The 13,933-nt window shown below is 48.8% G+C and overlaps 1 protein-coding gene across 7 annotated transcripts in view; it reads right to left on the reverse strand.

Moving 5' to 3' along the window:
- The window catches only part of NISCH (nischarin), a 110,275-nt gene that overhangs the window by 47,686 nt on the left and 48,656 nt on the right, over positions 1–13,933 (reverse strand). For 3 of the 7 annotated variants that reach the window (XM_073574323.1, XM_073574322.1, XR_012231899.1), the window contains exons 14-15: positions 4,674–4,786; positions 3,755–3,810 (exon numbers count right to left, since the gene is read on the reverse strand). In XM_073574323.1, the coding sequence (XP_073430424.1) occupies positions 3,755–3,810; positions 4,674–4,786 (169 nt within the window). Of the gene's footprint in view, positions 1–3,754; positions 3,811–4,632; positions 4,787–13,933 lie in introns of those variants that run through there. The other 4 variants (XM_073574324.1, XM_073574325.1, XM_073574327.1 and 1 more) reach the window with 2 other exon arrangements.

Raw genomic sequence — 13,933 nt, forward strand, 5'->3', positions numbered from 1 at the left:
TTCTCGAATGAACTTGGGCCCACTGGACCGCGCGAAGGCAGGACGAGAGGGAACCCAACAGGGACATGGCTTTCCTGAGGGACATGGAGGGGTTGTTGAAAGCGTTCAGGACCCGGCCATGTAGGTGCAGCAGCTTCTCTGGGGGCAGACGGCATTCCTGTTTTTTAGAATCTAGGGTTAGGCCTAAAAATTGTTGAATTTTTAATGGCTGCAAACGGGATTTTTTGATATTAAGTAACCATCCCAACCGCTCTAGAGCCGCCGTTGTTTTCTGTAACTGTTCTAAACATTGCTCGGCTGAACTACCTATTATAAGGAGGTCATCTAGATAGGGAACGACTAGAATATTTAATTCGCGCAGATGGGCCATCACCTCTGCCATCACTTTGGTGAATACTCGGGGTGCAACTGCCACCCCGAAGGGTAAGGCCGCATACTGGAAGTGCTGGATTGACCCCTCCAACTGAACCGCCAGTCTAAGGAAAGGTTGGTGAGCTAGACATATGGGTATATGGTAGTACGCGTCTTTCAGATCTAGGACCACCATGAAGCAGTTTTGAAACAGCATTTTTATTGCGGTGTTAATTGTTTCCATTTTAAATGGTCGAACTACCAGAAATTTATTGAGGGCTTTGAGAATAAATATAGCCCTAAATGAGTCATCCGGTTTACGGACCAAGAACAGGGGGGAATAGAAGCCTTTCCCCCTCTCTTCCTCTGGAACTCTCGTCAGGACTTTTTTGTCCAGTAGCTCGAGGACCTCGGTCTCCAGGGCAGCTTGTTCTAGCGGGGAAGATTTGAGCGGAGTTACCTTGAACCGGTCTTGGGGAACGCAGGAGAACTCTAGGTGCAGTCCTGTAGCTATTACCCCCAGTATCCAGCTGCTATTTGAGATTCTGACCCAGGCCGGGTAGGAGGCAGATAATCTTCCTCCTACCGGAGCCACTAGTCATTGGGGCGGTTTCTTATTATCCCGTGATGGACCTTCTTGGCGCCCCCCTCCTCCGAACATGAAGCCCGTACCTCTGGTTTTTTTGTTGTCCCATCTGTTCTGATCTCTGGCCTGCCTCCTGCGGGAATACCCTTTCCTAGAAAAGGGACGTCTCCAGGATATATTCGGCAGACTCGGAAATTTCTTTTTCTCGTCCCCGGCTTTCTCTAACAGTTCGTCTAGGACGGGGCCGAACAAGTATTCACCCTCACAGGGGATAGAACAGAGACGGGACCTGGCTTGGATATCTCCCGGCCAGCATTTCAACCAGAGGGCTCTTCGGGCCGAATTAGACAAGCTTGCAGACCTGGCCGCCATTCTTACAGAGTCTGCCGAGGCATCTGCCAGAAAGGCAGCAGCATTTTGGATAATTGGAAGAGACTTACGGATGGAAGCTCGCGAGGTCCCATCTTTTAGCTGGGAGTCCAATTGATCCAGCCAGACCATCATGGATCTGGCTGCGCACGTGGCTGCTATTGCTGGCCTTAGGGCGCCTGCTGACATCTCCCAAGTGCCCCTTAAAAAGGAATCTGCCTTTTTATCTAGGGGGTCTTTAAGGGAGGCCATATCGTCGAAGGGTATAGATGACTTTTTGGAGGCCTTAGCTACCGCGGCATCCTGCTTGGGGGCCTTATCCCATCGACTTACTATTGGGTCCTCAAAGGGGTACCTCCGCTTGAAAGCAGGCGGCATAGAACCCCTTTTTTCCGTGTTTTTCCACTCCCTGTCTATCAGGTTCTGGACTTTTTCGTTTAACGGAAAGGTCCTTTGCTTTCTGGGGTCTAGACCCCCGAACATAATGTCCTGAGCAGACAGTTCTGTCTTTTTTTCTTCTACCCCCATGGTTGACCTTATGGTTTTAATTAATTTATCCATATGGTCCAAGGGAAAACAGAACCGGCTGGAATCTTCTTCGGAGGAAGAAGAGGAGGCCGAGGACTCTGAGGAGATATCTTCCCTCCTAGGGCCGACTGAAGAGTCTGAGCCTGAAACAGTAGCCCGTCCTCTTTTTGAAGAATCTTCTTTTGATAGGGCTTTTATTTCCGTCCTAATTGCCTCAGGTCCGTAGCGAAGCTTGGAGCTTCTTCCGCTACCTGCATAAATAGGGAAGAGTGTAAGAGTCTGATACTCCACTCACGTTCTACCCCTCATCTCCCGCAAGACTGACAATCTCTTAGGGTGACCATCTGGTAAGGGGCAACTACAGAGGGCACATTCCTTGTGCTTCTGTTTCCCTGTGGCCTTCTTCCCCTGAGAATCAAAAAAAATATAAAGGGACACTGCATCAGGGTACATTCTCGCAGATCTCTTACCCTTGCAGATGAGGATAGGTACCGGATCACGGGGGGCTGCAGGAGGATCCTTTGGCCTAGAGGAGCTACTGTGGCTCCCTTCCTTCCGCCTCTTAGGCTGGTCACTGGGGTGCTTTGCCACGGGCTGCACCTCTTGTGGGTCCATGGGGGCTTCTGTTGTGTCCATCGCTGGGCCTCCAGAAGCACCTCCGCAGCAATGCCTTCTGCATTAAGAAGGCTTCCCCTCCGGATCAGCAGGCACCGCGTCCGGTGTTTGGGCCCCCCATTGGACCGCTCTGCGATCCTCCCCCTCCCCTTCAGGCCCGCCAGGCGGCGGGCGCGCATCGGCGCGTGTCCTCAACAACCGGAAGTTGACCGGCATCCGACTTCCGGTTTCGGCGCTAGGCCCCGCCCCCTCCGCCGCGTCACTTCCGCCGCGCGACAGAGGCTGCGGGGACGCGCAGCAAGGGGCTAGCACTGCGCCGCCGGCTCGGAACCGTCCGCTCCTTTGTGGGACACCGCCGGCGGCGCCCGCCCGAACGGACCGCTCCGGGGAAGGAGACACAGGGGGACCCCACTTATCACCGGTCCCATGGAGAAGGCATCCGCCGGACCCTGTCTCCGCCTGCTCTTACCACTGCCGTGGAAATCCTACCCGGACCCACCGTGGCGCATCCAGGGCTCCCAGCGAGACCGAGGTAGGAGAACCCCCCGCTACCTGAGCCGGTCCGCTGGCCTGGGTCTTCAGTTATCCATGATGGACGATCTGTAGGGAGTTCTGTCCTTGTTAGGAACAGGAAACCAACTGATGCGTGGGAGAGATGCCACCCTTTTTGTATCTGTAGGTTTCCTGTTCCTAAAGGGCAGATCCCCTCTCTCAGGTGGTGCTGTCATGGACGACCGAATAAAAAAGCGGACAGAATTCACGTGCTGCAGATCTGACATAGATGTATGATGGCATAGGTTTTGTATTACAATGTGAAGAGATTAAAAGAGTGACTATTTTAATTTTTTATTTCATAAATCAATAGTACAAAATATACATATTTTACCCACTTTCTCAAAATTCTCAGCTCACGAGTAACATCTGTATTCAGTGAAGACACGTTTTCCCATTACTGAGCTAAGAGATAACAGTTGCTGCTCATAAGGTTCTATGGAGAAAAGAGTAAGCAAATAGGAAGAGCTCTGCCTCAAGCTCCTCCCTCTCTCCATAGAATATTATGAGCAGCAACTGTCATCTGCCTCACTAATGGTAAAATCTGTCTTCACTGAACACAGATTTTACCTGTGACATTAGAATTGTGAGAATGACCATTCCAGGAGTTGAAAGCAGCAGGTAAGCTCTGATTAGCTATATTACAAAGTTGCTTATTTTTATGCATACTATTGATTAAATAAAAATTAAACAATGGTTGCTTTTGCTAATGTATTAAAAAAAAAAAAAAAAAAAAAAAAAAAAGGACCTCACCTGATCAAATTAAGATTTGTGTTGTTGTTTGGCAAAGAGTCTTCAGATATAGTTTGCTGGGAAAAAAACAAAACAAAACAACAAAATCATGCCAGTCACCACGGCATATCACCCACAAGTAAGGAACATCATGTGATATCTGGCCCCAATAGGGGATATATATTTATATACTCTATGTTTGGTCATTTATTTTAGAAGCACAAATCCCAAATTGGAGCAAAAGACTGGAAAGAATACATAGTGTAGTTCATTTTATTGAAATATCTGTTGCCTACAAATCAATGAGAACACACTGAATGCCCTTTACAACATGCAGGTCCAATATATTGCTTTCATTACTAAAGCTGGCCATACAATTTAGATACCAGTCATCCAAAAGATTGTTTAGCTAACATCTCTCTCTGTAGAGCCTTAATATGTAAGAAGACATGGCTTGGTCAAACATGTATGTGTTCTAAATAGGGATAAGGGTGTAAGCTACTGCTAGATTACTGTGGCATGTGAACAAAATGATCGGGCATGCTGATAACCAACTGCCTAACCCCATCTGACCCATCTGCTGTCAGAGAAGTAGTCCCACCAAATTCTTTGGAATGGCCAACATTATTCTAACCTGTATTGCCAGCTTTAGAGGTCATAAAAAAAAAAAACAGCGGCGATTAGGACATTTGATTAGAATGCAAAGCAACAGAAAAATAGGAGAAAAGCTGGAAGCCTCATGGTGATTGCATCCACCCACATAACCAAGATAAGCAGACTGCAGAAGCCTAGAAATAAAAGTGCACTGCTAGGAGTAGGGAGATTGTGACTTTTTCCCATGTGACATGCACATATTAAGACAAAGTTAAAAAAATATATACATGTTGTGAAAAGTGTATTGTAGCTCTGCTAGTAGGATGGACAGTGTCCGGAATATCACCTCTGTGCTTTGTCCCCCATCATGTAAGGAATGCTGAGCTCCGCATTTTTGCTGGGAACTTGGGCGGTCAGTGTGTGTCAAGCTACTGGAGAATTTGCCGATTGAGGACTTGTCTAAGAAACACAAAACGATCAATCATTTGTAAGAGTCACATCCTGGACACCAAACAGAAATCGGAAAATGGTGATATATTTACAGGCAGTCATTTCTTTCCATTGGTGGGTCAGCAAAGAGCAGTATCATAGAAGGTACAGAGTGCATTGTCACTGACGGCAATCTTCTGCCCAATCTCCGTCACGCGAGAAGAAATGCTGGACCTTATACACAATTATCAGGTGCTTTGTATATTTCATGATTCACTTTATTATTAAACAACCACAGTGCTGTCGGCCAGTCCAACTGGTTAATAAGCCTGAATATTTAAGAAAATTAAAGTGAGATTTTGTCCTAGGAGATTAGCTGTGGGCAGAATTATAAGGAAACTAAAAGAAACATGTGAATTTTTCCCCATCTTAGTTGTTTATTTTCATCTGTTAAAGTGAGAATAACCAAACTACTCAAAATATACAAAAATAAAATTTCTCCCCCAAAATATCAGTCACCAATATTTCCTCCTTTCTTTTCAATAACATTCATAAGCTCCGAACATGGAGTCAGTAATTCTTAATCTATTGACCATCAACTTTTTCGGCAGTACCAATCACAGCCTCCCAGACACTGATCAGAGAGATGACCATTCACCTTCACTGTAATTCTCCCATTTAAACCCTTTCTGACATTAGTCGCAATATTCCGTCCATGTGCCCTGGGCCTATTTGACCACAGACAGATTATTACGTCTGTGCGATCGCCCGTGCACTTGGGTGGTGTGCGGGCGATCGTCGCTGGGTGTCAGCTGATTCTGAAAGCTGAAACCCGGCACTAAGTGCTACGAGCGTTCACAGACCGCTCCTGGCACTTTAATCCCCGAAATGCTTGGATCGAACGAAATTGCAGCATTCCAGGAGTCGGCAGAGGGCTGAAAGCCCCTCTGCCTTTGGATTGGAGACCCAGCGGCGTGTCGTGGCGTTCCGTTCGTTGCCATGGTGACCCGATGTCGTCATGACAATATCCAGGTCACCAGACCTAAAAAAAAAAAACGTACTGATCATGACCAGTGCATGATGAGCAAGTTTGTCTGTCAGCGCAGAGCTGACAGTTTCTAAAGTATGGGGATGCTGCTGCATCCCCATGCTATAGACGCGATCAGCCTGCAAAAAAAAAAAAAAAAAAAAAAAAAAAAAGATAGTCCCATAGTGGGGCAAAGTAAAAAAGTAAGAAAAAAGTAAAAAAATTACATTGTAAAAATATATATTTTTTTTAAACATCAAAAAGATATTGTATGTCTAAATAAATATTTGAAAGGAAAAAAAAAAAAAGTACACATTTGGTATCGCTGCGTCCGCAACGACCAGACCTATAATACTGTCCCACCAGTTAACCCCTTTAGTGAACACCATAAAAAAACAAGGCAAAAAAACAACGCTTTATCACCGTAATGCCGAGCAAAACGCGATACAAAAAGACGAATATAAATAAAAATATTGCTGAAAATTTCATCTTGCCCTGCAAAAAGCAAGCTGCCATACAGCTCCATCAGTGGAAAAAAAAAAAAAAAAAAGTTATAGCTCGCAGAATAAAGCGATGGAAAAATAATTAATTTCTCTATAAAATAGTTTTTATTGTACAAAAATGCCAAAACATAAAAACATATAAATGGGGTATTGCTGTAATCGTACTGACCCGAATAATAAAGCTGCCTTATCAATTTTACCACACGTGAAGCGGCATAACCCCCCAAAAAATAAATACACTCCTGAATTTGTTCATTCTGACTTCTAAAAATTGGAACAGAAAAAAAAATAAAAAAATGTCATGTGCCCGAAAATGGTACCAATAAAATGGTCAACTCGTCCCGCAAAAAACAAGGCCTCATGTGACTCTGTCGGCCAAAAGATGGAAAAATTATAGCTCTCAAAATGTGGTGATGCAACAACTATTTTTTGCAATAAAAAGCGTCTTTTAGTGTGTGACAGCAGCCAAAAATAAAAACCCAATATAAATCTGGTATCGCTGTAATTGCACCGTACCAAAGAATAAAGTTGCCTAATCATTTATACTGCACGAGGAACGGCGTAAAAAAAATAAAAATAAAAAAATTCTTCACATGCTGCTGATTTTTTTCATTCTGCCTTCCAAAGATCGCAGTAAGGCTCGGCGCACATTTATCCTGCACTCTGTGCTGAGCGCTTACACCGAGGTTTCCATGTAAATCTTTGAAATACGTGAATCAGATGGAACCCATGCAAAAGATTCCCTATAATGAGGCAGATGGAGCCACTGTGGATGCTGTCTGACCTGTGATCCGGCAGTGTTCGTCTTTTTAGGATTGCATAATACTGCCGTTAGCCACAGTTTTGTGCACGTCTGATAAGAAGGACACCACTGAACAGAGGCCAGAAGGAACCCAGAGTAACTCTGCTGCCTCATTATAGTGAATGAATCCATCAGGGGTTTCATCCGAATCACGTCACTCGGAGATTTAGATGGAAGCCCCAAAGTAAGAAGTGCTCAGCGGAGAGCGCCGGATAAATGTAAAATGTTCCCAATAAAAGCTTCAACTCAATCCACAAAAAAAAAAAGCAAGCCCTCACTCAGGTCTGTCATCTGTTAAGGAAACTATAAGGGGTAGCACAAAGGCCCTGGAAAACCAAAATGGTTCCTCACCCGCCAAAAGAAATTCAACAAATTCTGCATTCCCAAATCAAAATACCCCCTCCCATCTGAGACCCAGTGTGCCTAAACCACATATTACATCCACGATTGCGATTGCTGAAGTAATAAAAACCCGCCTAACTTACGGGTGCATGCCTCCAGAAGCATGGATTGAGCATAACGTATTGGCTACTGCAACGTACTGGTCACTACAATGGCAGTTTTCCATTTTCACTCGGCTACATTCATTGTTGCTTGTTTCTGGAAAAGAGGGATTTTGGGTTCTTACCGTAAAATCTCTTTCTTGGAGCCTTCATTGGGGGACACAGAATACCATGGGGTGTATGCTGCTGCTGCTAGGAGGCTGACACTATGCAAAACAAGAAAATTAGCTCCTCCCCGGCAGTATACACCCACCGACAGGCACCAAGCACCTCAGTTGGTGAAAAAGCAGTAGGAGAAGCAAAAACAATGAACATATGTACCAACCTAACAAGGGACTTGAAGACCCAGCACGGTACAACTTAAACAGGGAGGGTGCTGTGTCCCCCAATGAAGGCTCCAAGAAAGAGATTTTACAGTAAGAACCCAAAATCCCTCTTTCTTTATCGCCTTATTGGGGGACACAGAATACCATGGGACGTTCCAAAGCAGTCCCGAGGGTGGGAACAGCAATAAAAGGAACGACAGAAGGAAGGGCTTAGGTCGGCCGGTGCGCGACCGCCGCCTGCAGAACCTTCCTACCAAGAGCTGCATCAGACGAGGCCTGGGTATGAACCCTGTAGAACCTCGCAAAGGTGTGCAAAGACGACCAGGTCGCGGCCCTGCAAAGTTGTGAGGCCGAAGCCTGGTGTCGCACAGCCCAAGAAGCCCGAAAAGCCCGGGTGGAGTGGGCCTTCACTCCCGGAGGGGGCCGTTTCTCCTGAAGTCGATAGGCTTCCAGGATGGTAGACCGAATCCGGCGAGCAATTGTGGATTTGGAGGCCGGAAAACCCTTCCGGCAACCCTCAGAAATGAGAAGCAGGGAATCAGATTGGCGAAAAGAAGCGGTCCTGGCAAGGTAAACACGCAAGGCTCTCACTACGTCCAGTTTGTGGAGTGACTTTTCCAGAGGAAGAGCAGGCGTAGGACAAAACGATGGAAGGACGATATCTTCGTTAATGTGAAAGGAAGATACCACTTTTGGAAGGAAGGAAGGAACTGGCCTGAGAACAACCTTATCTTGGTGGAGGATAAGGTACGGAGAACGACAGGATAAGGCCGCCAGCTCATAAACTCTCCTGCTGGAAGTAATGGCGATTAGAAAAGACACCTGCCATGAAAGACAGAGGGATGTCCTGGATTGGTTCGAATGGTGCCTTCTGGAGGGCGCCAAGAACAAGATTGAGATCCCATGGATCTATCGGAGAATGATGAGGAGGAGCCACATGGGCGACTCCTTGGAGAAAAGTCTTCACTTGCGTAAGGAAGCTAGATCCTTCTGGAAGAGGATTGCTAGGGCAGACACCTGGCCTTTGAGAGTACTGAGGGATAGGCCCGCATCCAAACCAGATTGGAGGAAACGAAGAATGGATGGAATGGAGAATGACAGTGGAAGAACCTCGTTATCGCTCCAACGGAAAAAGGCCTTCCAGTACCTATGGTAAATGCGGGAGGAAGCTGGCTTCCGAGCCTTGATCATGGTCTGAATGACCCGGCTGGAAAACCCTGAATCCTTCGGAATTGCATCCTCAACGGCCATGCCGTTACACTCAGAGACTGAGAATGCTGGTGGTAACGAGGGCCTAGCGAGAGAAGATCTGTACGGTCTGGAAGCCTTCGTGGGACGTCCACGAGCATGTTCACCAACTCCGCGTACCAAGGGCGTCTCAGCCAGTCTGGAGCCACTAGGATGACTGGAATGCCCTCTGACTATCTGTTTGACCACTCTAGGAATGAGGGCAAGGGGAGGAAAAGGTAAGGCAGCTGGAACTGGGACAACGGAATTACAAGGGCGTCGCAACCGACGGCTAGAGGATTCCTGGACCTGGCTACAAAGTGAGGAACTTTGTTGTTCATCCGAGGTGCCATGAGATCGACGTCCGGGGTGCCCCAACGCTGGCATATCTGACTGAAGACTGTGGGATGAAGGGACCATTCGCCTGACGCTAGACCTTGGCGACTCAAGAAGTCGGCTGCCCAATTTTCCACCCCTGGAATGTGAACAGCAGAGATCGCCGGAACGTGACGCCCTGCCCCGCGCAGGATCCTTGCCACTTCTGACATTACCTGCCTGTTGTGAGTACCGCCCTGGTGGTTTTTGTACGCCACAGCCGTGGCGTTGTCTGACTGAATGCGGACTGGTTTGCCTACGAGGAGATGCTGCCAACGAAGGAGAGCAAGGAGGATTGCCCTGATCTCCAGAAGGTTGATGGGCAGAAGAGTCTCCTAGGCGTTCCAGCGCCCTTGGGCCGTTTTCTGATGGTAAACCGCCCCCCATCCTAGGAGACTGGCATCAGTGGTGAAGACCTGCCACCGAGGCGGGAGAAAAAAACCTTCCACGGAGAACTGACGCCGGCAATATCCACCAAGTCAGCGATTGTCTGACCCTGAGCGGAAGAAGAATGGGGCGGTCCAGAGAAAACGAGGTCTTGTCCCAGACTGACAGGAGGAACAGTTGGAGAGGGCGAGAGTGGAATTGTGCGAAGGGCACTGCTTCCATGGAAGCTATCATCTTCCCCAGGACCCTCATGCAGGACCGAAGGGACTTGATCCTCGAGCGATGTAGAGGCTGGATCCTTTTGGAAAGGGTTGAAAACTTGTCCCTCGGTAGAAACACCCGGGCTAGGTTCGTGTCGAACTCCATGCCCAAAAAGGTCAGACGTTGGGTAGGGCGCAGGATGGACTTCTCCTCGTTGACTATCCATCCGAGGCGGCTGAGGGCATCCAAGGTTATCTGAAGACTGTGAAGACAGTCTTGGCGGGACGAACCCTTGATCAGGAGATCGTCCAGGTAAGGGATGATAAGAATCCCTCTGGATCGAAGGATGGCCGTGACTGTTGCCATCACCTTCGTAATTGTCCTGAATCGCAAAGCAGAGGTATCTCTGATGCCGCAGAGAAATGGGGATGTGGAGGTAGCCATCCTGTATGTCCACAGAACAGAGAAACTCTCCGGATCTTCACGTGGCTATTGAGCAACTTGAGGTCCAAAATTGGACGAAGAGAGCCGTCCTTTTTCGGGACTACGAAGAGATTCGAGTAGAACCCTAAAAACCGTTCGTTTGCAGGAACAAGAACGATGACCCCTGCGGAAAGGAGGGAGGAGACGGCCTGAAGGAACCCCGGAATCTGTGATCGCTGTCTTGGGGATCGAGACAGAAAGAAGCGACTGGGGGAGAAGAAAACCCGATTTTGTATCCGGATGTGATGATTTCCCTGACCCAAGCGTCGTCGATAATGGATAACCATGCGTCTTTGAAAGAGGAAAGTCTGCCTCCCACCCTGGAAAGATTTCCAGGTGGGGGTGACCCGTCACTTAGATGAAAATCTGCCGGATCGGGAGCCTGAGGACCTGGAGGGCTGACCTCTGGATCTCCAGCGGGGAGCTGGCTTATAAGGCGGCTTTCTCCGGTCTCTGGAAGCAGGATGCCGCTACTGCTGGGATGAACATTCTGCAGGAGAGGAGGGGAGAAAGGACCTAAATGGCCGAGAAGCCTTCCTGTTAAAGAACCTCTTAGGGCGGGACTGGGGAAGGGAAATGCTCTTTCCACCAGTGGCATCCGAGATTCGCATTCCACGACTTCAACCAAAGAATGCGGCGTATGGCTATTATGTTGCTGTTAGCTCTTGCTACGCACCCAGCCGCGTCCAAGGAGGCAGCCAAAAGGTATTTGCCCGCATGACTAAATTGGTCTGCTAAATCCGCCAGCTCGTCCTGAGGGGCTGCTGCTGAAATGCGTTTGCGCAGAATCTTTGCCCAAGCTGAAATGACCTTCGCCACCCAAGCGGAGGCGAAGATAGGACAGAGGGGAGCGTCGTATGCCTCAAAAATTGACTTAGCCAACAACTCTATTTGCCTGTCTGTTGGATCTTTAAGAGAAACTCCGTCCGGAAGGGAAAGAACCGTCTTAGAGGAAATCCGAGAAACTGGTGGATCTACGTCGGGAGCTTTGGTTCATTTCGTGACTAGATCTGCATCGAAGGGATATAGTACATCTGAATACTTGCGGCCTGAAAAACGTTTCTCAGGATGTTGCCAGTGATTGGCTAAGGAAGTGTCGAACTCTTTGTGATTAGGAAAGGTTCGAGATGGAGGCCTCGCTTTCTTAAAGGAAACAGGGCATCCCTGAGGGGGTGGCCTTATCCTCCTTTATCTTGAGAGTTTGGAATATAGCCGATATGAGACTATCTACCATATCCCGAGTTCTAGCTATGTTGTCCGCTTCTGAGTCAGATCCAGATTGGGAATCATCGTCTGACCTAGGATCGTCTGTTGAGGATGGAGACAAAGAGCGTAGCCTGGGAGAAGCGGAGGGACCCTGCGAACTGGAAGAGCCAGACAGGACCCGCTTCCTAGAGCCCCTACCCGGCTTGTCCGTCTGAGGGTCACGGTCAGATGCTGGCGACTCATCGTGAGAGGCGGTCGGCGCACAGGTGGCTGCAGATAGCTGGGGTAACCGCTCTAAGACCTGGACCAGAGATTGAGACACTTTCGTGAGATCAGAGACCGACTGAGACCGCATGGCCCACTCAGGGGGTGGGGTGCTCTCAACCCGGGGCTCGGAGTGCTCCTGAGGGGCAGACATGGAGGAAGGGCTGCAGGGCAGACAGAAGGGAGACGACTGACCTGATACCCACTTCTTTTTACGCCGCGCGCAGGCGTAGTGAATAACAGTGGGTCCTAGAGCAGAGAGCCCCTGCAGGATTGGGCATATGTCAAAGGGGTAGAAACACTGCCTGATGTGGAACTGCGGATGGGAGCCAATTCTAGCGTCAGCTGAGCAGCGCCGAGCCTACCGAGGTTCAGGTGCAGAAAAACCAGCGTTGTCCCCCCCAGGAAGAAATCTTGTGAAGAGAGAGGCAGGAAGAGACGCTAGCGATGGGCGGGGCTTAATCGCCAAGCCCTGATTGGAAGAGGACCGAGGAGGGGGCGCGGTAAATGTCCCACTGACAGGGCTGAAGTGAAAGCAGCCCTGTGATATGCTGTAAAAGTGCGCGAAGAAAGCGCGCGCAGGGCGAGGGGAGAAGCTTCCTTAACTTTTTTTTTTTTTTTTTTTTTTAAACGAAAGTGAAAGTGCTCCCTCTGCCCTCATGAGCGACGGCGCGCCCGGAGCTAAGAAACCACAGGGACAGGACCCACAGAGACCGGGAGGCCACAGGGATAGGAAAGTCACAGGGACAGGGCAGCCACCAGGTAGGATGCTGCCTGTGGAGGCCACCGCTGAACCCCCCGATGATAAGCGCGTCTAACAGCGCTTGGAGAAGGAAAACTGGCGGGAAATTCAAAAAGGGTACTGATCCTGATAGCGTGGTGCAGGGCTGTATTTTAATACAGCGCAGTACTGGCTGTAACGCTGCAGGGCTAGGGTCCCTATTTGAGAGCGGGGCTGGAGGGGACATCTGGATCCGCTTACCTGACGTCCTTGAGGAGGATGACCGCAGAGGCCCACGATAGCCAGCAGGCCGCTGGGAGAAACGATCCTCAGTACCCGCACTATGTCCGTATGGTGCAGAAGACGGCCATGGTAGGGGAAACGTCACCGCTGGCGACCGCCGTCTTCCTCTCAGCCCTGTCCCGGGAGAGGGGTGAGGAGGGTACTCGGCTAGGCCCGGCCACCGTTATAAGCCCATAGCACCCGAGGGTGATAGGGGAAGGTCCTGCCTGCGGTCCTGAGAGTTGCGATGTGGGTGACACCACACTGCTTGCTCAGCCGCATTAATAGGAAAAGCAGGATGAACTCACATCCCGTTTCCTGATGCTGTATCTGAAAAAGAAAGGGGAAATCATTAAAAAACACAACTAAAACCTGAAAAGAAAAGGATTAAATGCGGATCTGGGGAGATCCCGGTCCGCCTCCTACAGACACTAAGCACAAACTGAGGTGCTTGGTGCCTGTCGGTGGGTGTATACTGCCGGGGAGGAGCTAATTTTCTTGTTTTGCATAGTGTCAGCCGCCTAGCAGCAGCAGCATACACCCCATGGTATTCTGTGTCCCCCAATAAGGCGATAAAGAAATACCCATGGAGTCAAAATCGTCACTACACCTGTAGATAAATTCTCCAAGGGGTATAACTTCCAAAATGGGGTCACTTGAGAGGGGATTCTGTTCTTCTAGCAATTAAGGGCTCTGTATATGGAATCCGTCAATTGTTCTAGGAAAATCTGCAGTCCAGGAAGCAAATAGCACACCGTTCCACCCGAGTCTCTTCGTAAGGCTAAGTAGTACTTAACAGCCACATATGGGGTATTGCCACGCTCAATAGAAATTGGGTGACAAATTTTGGTGCCATGTTAACCCACTTTG

This window comes from Dendrobates tinctorius, unplaced genomic scaffold, assembly GCF_039654945.1.
Source record: "Dendrobates tinctorius isolate UK_male_01 unplaced genomic scaffold, ASM3965494v1 ptg000038l, whole genome shotgun sequence".
Lineage (NCBI taxonomy): Eukaryota > Metazoa > Chordata > Amphibia > Anura > Dendrobatidae > Dendrobates > Dendrobates tinctorius.